Source organism: Podarcis erhardii (assembly GCF_964252035.2).
Source record: "Podarcis erhardii genome assembly, chromosome: 15".
NCBI lineage: Eukaryota > Metazoa > Chordata > Lepidosauria > Squamata > Lacertidae > Podarcis > Podarcis erhardii.
Window position 1 is genome coordinate 14,529,128 of NC_138505.1, and position 12,953 is coordinate 14,542,080.

At 48.3% G+C, this 12,953-nt stretch overlaps 1 protein-coding gene across 1 annotated transcript; it reads right to left on the bottom strand.

Annotated features, from left to right (window-relative positions):
* Positions 1 to 1,383: 1,383 nt before the first annotated feature.
* On the bottom strand, positions 1,384 to 8,639 carry LOC309330740 (transmembrane emp24 domain-containing protein 10-like). Its single transcript, XM_081842573.1, has 5 exons — positions 8,117 to 8,639; positions 7,509 to 7,629; positions 4,712 to 4,785; positions 3,707 to 3,833; positions 1,384 to 1,957 (listed from the first exon to the last, which is right to left on the bottom strand). Exons 1-5 carry the CDS (start codon positions 8,306 to 8,308, stop codon positions 1,836 to 1,838), a joined length of 636 nt encoding a protein of 211 aa, XP_081698699.1. The 5' UTR covers positions 8,309 to 8,639; the 3' UTR covers positions 1,384 to 1,835.
* Positions 8,640 to 12,953: the final 4,314 nt, after the last annotated feature.

Here is a 12,953-nt window from a genome sequence, read left to right on the forward strand (position 1 = left end):
ATAATGCCCCTAGATTCCCTGGAAGGAGAGAGATCAGTGTGTGTGCAGGTCCCCTCTGCCGTTCCTGCAGCTGAAAGGTAACCTACAAAGAGTTGCCTCTACTGCTTTTCCCTCTGGCCACACAAGCCACAGAAGGGTGTCCACAATAACACACTCCCCACCCAAAGTCTAATCCATGGGTAGGCAAACCAAGGCCCGGGGGCCGGATCTGGCCCAATCGCCTTCTAAATCTGGCCCGCAGACAGTCCGGGAATCAGCGTATTTTTAAATGAGTAGAATGTGTCCTTTTATTTAAAATGCATCTCTGGGTTATTGGTGGGGCATAGGAATTCATTCATTCCCCCCCCCCAAAAAAAAATAGTCTGGCCCCCCACAAGGTCTGAGGGACAGTGGACCGGCCCCCTGCTGAAAAAGTTTGCTGACCCCTCATCCTTTACACTGCGCATCTTATCCCTGCGCATTTTCCTCCAGCGATGCGGAAGACTGAGAGCCACCATTCATGCCAGCCTGGTGAGTGCTGCTGCTTTTTCAAAGGTTTCCAGAGTATTTACAGGCTTTATAGAATCATAGAGTTGGAAGAAACCACAAGGGCCACCGAGTCCAACCCCCTGCCAAGCAGGAAACACCATCAGAGCACTCCTGACATATGGTTGTCAAGCCTCTGCTTAAAGACCTCCAAAGAAGGAGACTCCACCACACTCCTTGGCAGCAAATTCCACTGTCGAACAGCTCTTGCTGTCAGGAAGTTCTTCCTAATGTTTAGGTGGAATCTTCTTTCTTGTAGTTTGGAACCATTGCTCCGTGTCCGCTTCTCTGGAGCAGCAGAAAACAACCTTTCTCCCTCCTCTATGTGACATCCTTTTATATATTTGAACATGGCTATCATATCACCCCTTAACCTCCTCTTCTCCAGGCTAAACATGCCCAGCTCCCTTAGCCATTCCTCATAAGGCATCATTTCCAGACCTTTGACCATTTTGGTTGCCCTCCTCTGGACACGTTCCAGTTTGTCAGTGTCCTTCTTGAACTGGACACTATAGATGCTGTTCCCCACTATTTGCAATTTTACATACACACATGCTACCTGGGAAACTTAAGCCCTGCGTAACTGGAATGACACCTGTAAAGTGTCTGTGGCCTGTGCTATTTTTCTAGAAAAAGAGGTGCTGGAACCCACCTGAGAGGTGCCAGAACTGAGTTCCTGTGAGTTCCATATGAAAAAGCCGTGTTTATGGCCTTTATCCAGTCTACCAAAATCCACACATCATAGACCCTGTAGAATACCTTTTTCCTGACTCCAGATGAGGCAAGGAGAGGCAAGACCCTCCTGCATTGTCTGCCATAACTCTCCCCTCACCCACCCACCAAAACAGAAGCAATATCTAGGAACCAAAATTTATTACTTCCAAAGTATTACACTCAGCAGTTGGGACTTAAATTACCTAGTCTAATTAAAACACCCGCCCCACCACATCCCCAGCACCACCACCATGCAGAGCAGACGAGCACCATGGTCGGTTTGGGAGCAACAGCAAGTGGTTTTCTAATCTGCTCCCCAGAATCCATGCCTTGTCTGATGTGCGGCTCCATTCCTGGCTAGCAGAGAGATCCAGTCCAGTTGTCAGTTGTTCCACTGAGAGTCCTGGCCACAAGGAAATCCCGGAAAAATACAATGCAGTCACCTTCGGAGTGGAATAATTCAGCGGAGAGAGATTGAGCATGGTTCACACCTAACAGGTTGTAGGCTAGATCCATGGCAAAACTAGGCAGGGGAGTCCAGTAAAGAGGGGCCGCCCACTTCTTGCCTCTCCCCCTGTGCCCAAACCGGAGCTCAATCACTCGATGAGTTTCTTGGCTTTGAAGAAGCGTCTGAGGTAGAAGACCTGCCAAGTGGCCAGGCCCACAAGGCAGAGCATGGAGAAAATGCTGAAGTAGAAGACCCGAGCGCTGGTGGATTCTGCAAAGAGAGAAAGACAAGGCTAAGTGGCAGATCCAGCTCCGAGCTCCTAGGGTGGAGCGGTGGTTAAGATCTGGGAGACCAGAGTTCAAATCCCCACTCAGCCACAACGCTGATTTCAGGCCAGTCACAGTCTCTCAGCCTAACCCGCCTCACAGGGTTGTTGCTGGAATAAACAGGGGAGGGGAAAAGAACTACTGTATTTTTTGCTCCATAAGACGCACCTAGTTTTTCGAGGGGGAAAGCAAGAAAAAAATACCGGTATTCTGCACAGAGCATGTAAGTGGCTCTCGCTTTTCTTGCTTTAAACCCTTCCGTCCCTCCTCCCGCTTCGCTGAGAAACCAGCAGAGCAAGCTGCACAGCTCTCACTGAAGTCAGCAGAGCAACAGCGATAGTTGTGCAGCACCTCTTCTGCTGGCTTCCCAGCAAAGCGGGATGAGGGACGAAAGGGAGCCCTTACAAGGGACCGCTGAGCAGAGCTCGCAGTGGCTCTTGCTGGCTTTTTGGGAGGTGTGGGAAGGGACAGAGGGCAGCCCGTCAGTCCCTTCTCCCACCTCGTGGAAAAGCCCCCAAGAGCCACACACATGCTCCGCACGGCTCTTTAAAAGGAGCGCCGAGCAGAGCCTGTATGCATCCCAGATGTGAATGAAGGCAGGAGGCTCTGCTCAGCGCTCCCTTTAAAGAGCCATGCGGAGCGTGTGTGTGGCTCTTGCTGGCTTTTCCCCAAGGAGGGAGAAGGGCAGCCTGTCAGTCCCTTCCCCCACCTCCCGGAAAAGCCCCCAAGAGCTGTGCTCCCTTTAAAGAGTCGTGCAGAGCGTGTGTGCAGCTTTTCCCCAAGGAGGCAGAAGGGTCTGATGGCCTGCCCTTCTCCCTCCTCGGGGAAAAGCCCCCCCACACGCTCCGCACGGCTCTTTAAAGGGAGTGCTGAGCAGAACCTCCTGCCTGCATTAGCTCCCTAAGACGCACACACATTCTGGGAAAAGTGCGTCTTATGGAGCGAAAAATGCGGTATGTTTGTACGCCACTCATTACCTCCTCAGAGGAACGGCAGGCTAATAAATGCAACAAATAACATTAGTACCTTCTAATATTTTATTGTTCGGCTTCGTTTTAGGGAGGGGCCTTGCCCTACATGCAGAAGGTCCCCACCACTGCCAAAATATATATTTTTTATGACTTTGTGGCAGGTAATGAGGGAAAGCTTCTCTTTGTAAGACTGTCACACCAGTGTAGACAGGGCAGGGAGTAGCTCTTGATACCCAAGGAGGCCTGAGTTCAAATCCCTGCAAAAGCTTAATGGCTGACCTTGGGCCAGTCACCAGTCATAGCCCAACCCTGCCTTGGAGGGTTGTTGTGAGGCAGCCTCCACCAAGATTCTTTCGACTGCAACTCCCAGCAGCTCCCACCATCCCCAGCCATTGGCCAGGTGGCTAGGAACATAGGATGTTGGAGGCCTCAAGGCTGATGGACACCATTAACAGCCAATCGAAGGCCAAAGAAGAAAGAAAGAACAAACAAACAGCAGAGCAGGCACAGCCAACATGGTGCCCTCCAGACGTCAGTGGACTACAACTCCCAGCATCCTTAGTATGGCCAGTGGTAAGGAATGATGGGAGTTGTAGTCCAGCAATGTTCTGGAGGCCACCAGATGGTGAGAGCCAGAGACGAGGCCCGCACTGCAGCCTTTCTCGGCTCCAGCGAATGACAGGGGGCAAGATCTCCAGCCGCCATGCTTTCGCGCCACTCACCATTGGTATCACGCATCTCCTCCTCGCGTTGTTTCATGAAAGCAAAGTCTTTGACAATGGATTCGGAAAGGTCCTCAAGCCGACGAAGGTCCACCTCCAAGGGCTTGAGTTTCTCAGCCTTCGCAATCTGTGGGGAAAGGGGAGGACAGGCTGAGCCAAAGGCCAGCACAATGCCACAAGGAGAGCTGGGGCCACAGAGGGAGTGGAGACGGCCACCAACTCTGGAAACCCTTGGAAAACCCTTAAAAAAACCAGCAGCACTCTTCAGACTGGCATGAACGGCCGCAAATCTGCCAAACTCCACCGCAACTGCTCTCTCTGAAGCTCCTTGCTCAAACTCCCTACTCTCCACAGGTCTCAACGGTCGGTGCAAAGGCTTCTGGGATTGCTAGGTGCTGTTTTTGCACCTTTCTGGGCTCATTTTTAAAGTCATTCCAGGTTCAACATGCTGTGTGTGTGTGTGTGGTCGCGCATCAACTGGACACGTGTAAATGAGGTGTGGCCTGTATATAAACAGTTCAAATAAAAGAAACTGAAGAAGATCTTTGCTGGATCAGGTCCTTCTAGCCCAGCATCCTGTTCTCACAGAGGCCAAACAGAGGCCCTAAAGGACCTGACCCCTATAACATCCTCCCCGCCTGTGATTTCCAACAACTGGCATGCAGAGCCCCACTGCCTCCCACAGTGGGGCAAGGTGTTTGGTTGGCCGCTGTGAGAACAAGATGCTCAACCACTTGGGTCTTTGGCCTGATCCAGCTGCAGGGATCTTCTGGTGATCTCAGGGAGGTTCTGCAGGCTCACCCCCACAGATCAAAGCACTTCTGGGGTGGGATGAAGCTTGAGCTTTTCACAGGCTCCCCGTCCTGAGACAATCAAGCCACTTTTACGGGGAATGCAGGAAACGTTTGCACACAGATTTACCTGCTGCATGTAGTCCACACTATGGGGGAACTGGCACAAACTCCCTGCCATATTTATTCAGAGCAGACTAAGTGCTGCACTTACGTCCTCGTAATTCCGTGCCTCCACACCGTGCTTGATATTGAGGGTGATCAGTTGGTCAGGGACCCGGAAATTCCCTGGAAAGAAAGAACCTGGGATTAGGGGTGAGGGGAATGAAGAGAAGGTAGGCATAGATTGAGAGGACAAGGTTAGGATTAAGGCAATAATGATGTACAGCAGACGTCCCACAACCAGGCACTCGCCATTTTTTCCAAACTTATAGTTTGGTTTAGGCAAATTATAGTCCATCACACCCGGCTGGAAAAGGCTGCACTACAGAAGGATTTTTTAAAACCACAACACAGGCCTATTTGGACATATGGACTGTTTTTATAGATCTATATGTTTAAATGAAGATCAATATATTTTTCCTGTTAATGTCATCTGGCAATGTTGAGGTTTTATTTTTTATTTTTCCCTTTCCTTTTGTTGTATTTGCAAAATAAAATAAAAATGAAAACTTTTTTAAAAATAGGGTTTTTTAAGTTTGCGGCGTAGCAGCTTCCTATGTATATTTAAAACAGCTTGCTTTACTGGACTAAATAGAAGCATTTCTGGTTTGAAAAACACGGCAGCCAGTGCCTTCCAAACTCCCTTAGCTCAGGATGGGTTCCTTCTCGCCCAAGATCACTATGATCCTTATAATGATTAAGTCATCCTAAAATCAGTCACATGGGCAACAGGACCACCTTTCTAAGCACCATCAACTGATCTGCTGCAAAGCCCACATTCAGCAGATAGCTCCATCTTTTACCTGCCCAGCACTTGACACCATTCATCCAGGTCTGGGGAACCTTTTTGGTGCCAAGGGCCGATCCTTATCAGAGCCAAATCTGACAGGTGGGAGAGGACATCCACCCTACGAATGACTAGTAGGTGGGATCGTCCACAAGTCAACACCTTTTCCACTTTGATTTTAAAGTGGGAGAGGTTCACAAAGGCTTTTGGGAGATTCTTCCTCCACCCTTCTGAGACTGAAATTATATTGTGCTTCTCCTGCAAGTGACGCCCCACCACTCATGGGAGAAGTGTGTGAACTTCTTCAAGCAGCACTTGGGAGAAGGCAGATCCCAAAACAGGACCGAAGGTTGCCTTGAAGCTCTTCTCAGAAGCCCTGCTTCTCCCTCACCCAACTGCTGCCGCTTGTCTGTTCACAGGAGCTGAGCTTTGGAGAAGGCCTTAATCTCCACCGATCATCCGATGAACAGAGATTAAATCCTGCGGTGCAATCCTATTCCCTCCTTAGTGCAGGGCACACAGCCAGTGCAGGATTAAACCTTGTCCTCCTGCTCATCAGCTGATGGGAGGATGGGCATAGCTTGGGGGAAAAGGCCTGGTTGGTCAAACTGGATCCACTGGTGGACCAAGGTTAGCCAGAGGGGCCCGACATTCCCCAGCGGTCATATCTGATGTCAGGTGTCAAGCAAGTGGGCATGGCTTCAACCAAACTGCCTCATAGGCTATAGACCACAGGTTCACCGCTGCTGTTCTGGAAAATTCTGCTGGTTAGGAAGCAATCTCTGGTTTTTTCATTCATTCAAGGCCTACCCAGAAAAGGTGTTTGCAATGTTGTGATTAGATGTCATGCAGACTGACCTCAACGGGCCCTACTTCTGGGTCAGCTCTGCATCTAATAACCATCTCTTTTTAGACATTGTTTTTTTCCAGTTGTGAAGCCCTAGAAATCTAGGCCAGGCCCTACAATCAATGAATGAATGGATTGTGTGGGTTTGGTAATTAGTCAAGTGTGAGAGGTTAACGCACTGCAACCAGCTGCACAGAGAGGTTGCCAAAAATCATGATTTTTATAGAGACATCATTTCCATTCTTTGAATTATTATTATTATTATTATTATTACCCGCCTTTCACCATCAGGTCCCAGGGCAGTTTACAACAATTAAAATATACAGTTAAAACTTGAATAAATGAGTTCCCAAGTTCTGACCTCTCAGCAAAAAGAAATCAGTTTTTAAAAAGATCTTGTAAGATAATGTTTCTTGCAAATTTATGGTGCTGCAGTTCTGGCAGGTGGGGGAGAAAAGATAATGAAGAAATCTTCCATTACTGTATGGGATTACAGCTATTATAGCTGTTTTGTTTTATTCAAGTAATGTTATTTGAATAAGGATTATGGTTTTGTTTTTTTAAAAAATGGAATGGTTCTGTGGAAATCTGCACCCGGTTTCAGTCAATATGGAACAAAAGGCAAGCCTGTGTTAGAATTAATTAATGCCTCTCAGCAAAGAATGTAAACATGGTTTATTTTGCAGAGGTAAATAATCTTGTAAATAAGTCTTTAACAAAAAGCCGCTAGCTTGCTGGGGACTGGCAGAAGATGGTCACAGAGCTCTGGCCTGCCTCTCTCACCTACTCTCTGCATGGAATTATTTCTTACCTAGGGCTGCAGCTCAGTGGCGGAGCATCTGCCTTATGAGCAGAAAGTCCCAGGTTCAAATCCTGTCAGGTAGGGCTGGGAAAGGCTCCCTGCCTGAAAAGCCACTGACAATCAGTGGTCTGACTCTGTTCGGGATAGTGCTTAAAGGCAAATCTGAGACAAAGGGATGGAAAAAGGGGCGTGAGTTTGGGAGAAAGTCTCATTGTGAGCTACTCCCTTTTGCAGTCTGGGATCAGCTGTGAAACATGAAAATTATTCTAGAATGCTTCAAGAAGTCGTGCCTCTGAGCATGTAGGGTGCTTCCCTTCCTCACTGTACAGGCACATCAAAAACAAACCCAAATTTGGGATTAGAGGCTACTTTTTGAAACTTAAACCCGCCTGCAGAATCCATCGCCCCCATACCTGGCTGGCCATGACTCTCAAAGCAAATCTCATAGATCTCATAGTCGTCTGTGGTGAAGGCAAATTTTCCTTTCTTGGCATCATCTCTGGAGTACAAGAGGTGGCCAGAGGAGTCCGTAACCTGCAAGGAGAAAGGGCCAACTGCCAGCGTCAACTCTAGCAGAGACAACGGGTATCTGGGCATGCGCAAAATGCAAAACAAAAGCTTGACAACAAAGAGTCTCACAGCCCTTGCAAAGCCTTAACATTCACACCACACATTTAAACACCACTTTTAACAGTGGTGGTTTCCTCCTGGGAATGGTAGTTTGTTAAAAGGGGGATCGGAGTTGTCAGGAGGACCCCCCCCCCCGCACATTTAACAAACAACAGTTCCCAGAATTCTTTGGAGGACGCCATGATTACTAAAGTGATGCAACAGTGGTTTAAAAATGTACAGTGTGCATTCATTGCTGCATGAAGAAGCTTTCGTGGTCTAGAATGAACTTTGTGGTTGCAGCTGCAACAGACTCCTGTACCATTTAGGTATTTTTGTGAGCCGGGGTGGGGGGAGTGTTTGTCAGCAGAAGAAATGAGGTGGGGAGATCAAAGCACAACATGCTCCTCACCCGCAAGTCTGTCCTGATCCCCGGTGCGGTGGCTTCCGAGACCACGAATTCCCCGGTGACCATCACATCTCGGTGAAGCTCCTCTTTCAGACACTTGCGCGTCTGCGGCGGAAGCTGGAAGGACAGTCCCTGGCAGCCGCCTGCAGAAAAGGCCAGCAGGGCCAAGGGACCCAGGAGTCCGGGCACCCACATCGCGGTTAAGAACCAGACAAGAGTGCAAAAAATAAAAAGGTGGAGGGGCGGGGAGAGACTGGTTCCCTGAATCCTGATTTGCTGTATGCCTTCAACCGAGCTGGATCCTTGGAGGTTCAAATCCCTTCCCCCTTGCCTGGACCCGGGTTGGTCCTTTCACACGATACCGCCTTCCCCCGGCCCCCCCAACCCTAGTATTGCCTCTCTGGTGTCGAACCCCAGTTGGCTACCCCCCTGCCCGCTTTCCCCGTAGGCTCGATCTCGGATCCCCCAGCCTTCGGGGCTGCCTCTGATTCTGCCCTCCCCCTCTGGCCGCGGCCGCTTCCGACGTGGCGCTCTCCTACGAGTCCGCTCCGCTTGGGGGCGGGGCTTGAGGCGGAAGAGGCCACGCCCCGGTCCAAGCAGGCGGCGTGAAAATGGTCCCGGGGGCGCGCGACATTTGTCCCGCCGTGAGCAAAGCGTAGGCTGCATTTGTTTTGCAGAGTTTGGCATGAGCCGTTACGCTGGATCAGGCCAGAGGGGGCTCCACCTTGTGCAGCATCCTGTTCTTAACAGGGGTGCAAAAACAGATGGCAAGCGCTTACCAGGGAGTAAGCCTCCTTGAACGCAGGGGGACTTACTTCCGAGTGAACCTGCCTGGAATTGCATCGTTTGAACTTCATAACTTTAGATTGCAATCCCTTAGACTCGGCTACTAGGGAGTTAAATCCCATGGGATCTTATTTATGGGATTTACCTCTGAGCAAACACGTTGTTACTGTCCTGTGCCTGCAACAGCGCTGCAATTTTCACCGCCCTGCAAAGGGTTAATTTAAAGATGCACAGCCCTCGTGCTTGGTTGCTTGCTTAGGCGGCCCCCTTGTGTTCAGTGATGTCTTGCTCCCAGGAAAGTGTGTGTAGGGCCGATCGTAGAATTGCAGAGTTGGAAAGGGCCAAGAGGGTCATCTAGTCCAGCCCTCTGCAATGCAACCCCCTTACTTGCAGAAGCAAGCCCCACTGAATTCAATTCAGGTAAGTTTCGCGTGTTGGGTTGTAGCCATAGTCGGCCAACTTCACAACAACCCTGAAAAGCAGTTCACTTAAAATGTACGCCCCGATCCTACGCCTGTTTACTTGGCAGCAAATCCCGTATTTAACTCCTAGTAATCGCGCACAGGACTGCAGCCTTAACTGATGGCGCATTAGAGGTACCCGAAAGTTCATCATCCGCATCACTAGTGAACGTGCGAATAACCAGGCGAGTGTGCTCCTTTGCTCAGCATTTATTCCAGTACAGAAAAGATGCGCCTGTTTAAACACACCCAACGTGTGTCGGCCACCTTAGCGCGTATGTGAGATATTGGGAGTCAGTGACGGGAAAGTGTGACTGGACGGGTCTGAGAGTGTTCCTCGTTCAACGGCGGGAGGGAAACCGTGTCAACATCCGTTTCTTAAGAACACTACAATTCCCAGGGTTCTTTGAGAAGCCATGCTTCTTTTCAGGTCAGCGCCGCTTCCTGTGTCCAACAACTCTGCACATCAAGGTAGTATTTTGACTTTGCTCAGCAGTGGTTAGGAAACAGGACTGGTAGGTTTTGTGGATCATGAACATGCTCCCTGTGAGGAAGGGCGTTGGTGAGGACAAAAGGAACTCTGCAGAAACCCAGAGGCACTCTCACCATTTAAATTATTGTTGCTAAAAGCCAGAAGATGCTTTTAACTGAAACGGAACCCCTGCTGTATAACCTGGTGACCAGTGTCCTAGGTTCAGACAAAACAAATTCACATTGAAAATTATAACACACTTATCTTCAAAGATCTGTTACAGATCTCTTAGAAAGATATTTAGCTGAAAATTAAATAGCACCAGCTGTCCCAGACATAGAATTTGTCTTTTTCCATATGTTTTCTAAAAGGGCAGTTAAGCCCATGGATGGCCAGGAATGGGTTTCTGTATGAACTTGTGTGCCCCTAAACAGCTGAGCTCTCTGTCTTCTTAATAGGTGCTCTTTGTGCTGATCTGTCAATGAGTGTTTCCCCCTTTTGCTGACACCCCTGAGTTGTAATCATCAGGAAGTATCCTGCCGTTTATTTTGGATGACAATGAAAACTTCATTAAAAATAAGTAAATAAAAGGGCATTTGGAGGAGAGGGTGGTGGGCTTAATAGAGACCAGGGAGCGACTTTGTGATAATGGGGCACTATGACTCGCTTCTCTTTGCCCCATTTTCCTCAGTGCCAGTGGGTGGGCTTGGCTTGGGGAGAGGAAGGAGAGAAGGAATTGGCGGGTGCCGGTCCTGGCACCAAAACTTGGGTGACTCAGGGTGTGAGGAATGATGGATTTCAGGTGCCAAGTAGATGAGAAACCACAACTGGGGCAGTGACTCATTAACAGCCGCCTGGTGGCCAAGGAGGTGGGGGGGGGGGGAATTGACATTATGGGTTTGGTCCTGGCACTCCTGCTCCCTTAGTGGCAGCCAGTCTGGGAGAAATCCAACAGGTGCTGCTTTCTCAATAGCTGTGATACTGGGCTGAAGAAACCTGCATCTGTTGACCCCGCCCCCCCTTCTGACGGCATTTTGCCAGAAAACAAGAGGGTCAGAGAGAGATAGAAGTGCCCCAGATCACCCACTGAACTTTGCTGCTGCAACAGGATTTTAATCCATTTGTTATCCAGACCAGCATGTACCGGTATTCATCCCTAACTTGGTTGTACATTTGCGAACGTTAATTTCAAAGGAAGCAAGAGGGATGTACCAATAAATAACAATATTTTATATATGGGGGGGGGGGGGATTGTCACAAAGTTAAAATGCCATGATCTCTCAGATCTGAATTTCTCGTTAAACGGACCCTTTTGCCAAGTCTACATTCTTGGTCTGTGGGGAGCAGGGATACAATACCAAGGCCCTGAGTTGCTCTTGAGTGTGATTCTTTTCTTAATTTGAGGAGAAAGGTGGACATAGATTAGCACCCAAACATTTTATGCAGCACAATGGCTTGGGTGTGGTATGTTAAAGATAATGTTGCATTGCCTCTGAGCACGTGCAGAGTTGACTTTCTCATCCATGGCAGCACAATTGTTGTTTTTTTTAAAAGAAGCCAATACTTCCAAATACAATTCTGCACCCCAGGGTCTCAAGGAAGGGCATACCATGCCTACTTAACTTGTGGGACTCTCTGCCAGAAGACATATAGACAACTTTGTCGGCTTAAAAGAAAAACCATCAGGCGGACTTCACAGAGTAGGAGGAGAAGCAGGTATTGTGTCAGACCATGACAGCAGATCCAAACTTCCATCTTCAGAGTAGTTTACCTCTGAATACCAATTGTTGGGGACAACGAACCAACAGTGGGGGGCTGATGCTATTACACCCCCCTTCTGAGCTTCCCAGGACCATCCGTCTGTTATCAGACACAAAATTGCTGGGCCAGATAGACTTTTGGTCTGGCCCAGGAAGACATTGCTGCCAGGTAGATGGCTCTTTGCAGGATGGAAGGAAAACCAAGACTCACAGAATAACCGTCACAACCTTGCAATTCTATGATTCTATGACTGGCATTGCAGGGGGTCAACACTACAATTCTATGCTTCTCTTGTGCCTAAAGTCATATCTCAGTTTGCATGGGAAAACTTTATGTTATACATAGGATAAGGTGAAATAGTGAAATCAGTAGAATGGAAATAAACCTCATAATGGGAAATTAAAATAAACTTTATTGGATGTTAATGACAATATGAATCAAAATGTAAAGAACAATCAAGGTAACTAATTGTATCTGTAAATGAATAAAGACAAACAACAAGACGTCTATATACAGAAAGATTTATTTGTATATAAACATTATACGGATGAAGTTCAAAGAAGAACAACAATATACAAAATCGATAAAGACAATGCGAAAAACTTAGAGATGACATAAAAAAGCCAAAAGAAGGAAGGAGGGAAGTCAACTCTTAGGAGTAAATGTAAAGTAATGTGTATATGTATAGTATGTAATCATAAAATCAAAGATTATCTTTTAAAAAAAGTCATATCTCAGCTGAAGGCCGCTGCTCCAAGCCTTTCCATCTGTCCCTCTGAACTCTCCCCAGGCCTCAGCGATACCCCTCACTCTCCACCCCTGCTTCTCACCCTCTTTGAGTCCTTTGACCTGGCTGGAAAGTGTCCCTTGAACTTTGAAAACACCTATTTGTTTCCCTGGATGGGAGACAGACAGGGGTTGTGTCAGCTTAACTGTGGGTAGAAACTAGCCTTCTGTACAAAGGTCAATTTTACATTTGTTGCTCTGCCCACTTTTCCATCTGCCCCCGCCCAGCACTGGATGGCCATTCAGAAAGAATACGGCCCCCACCAGATCGTTGACTCCACTGTGGAAGAACTGCTGTTCATGCTGATGCGTTTGTCCTCACCATAATCTACCCTCTTGCTCCCCTGCCCTCTGGGGCAAGAAAAACCACTACATAGAATCATAGAATAATTGGAGGGACCCCTAGGGTCATCTAGTCCAACCCCCTGCAATGCAGGCATCTCAGCATTAAGTCTCCCATCCAGTTTGAAACCATACCTGACCCTGCTTAGCTTTGCAACCGTGCTAGCAGTTTTTAAAAACACACACACACTGCACAGCTAGGAGGATCTTTGCCTCTGAAGCCGCCTCTGTC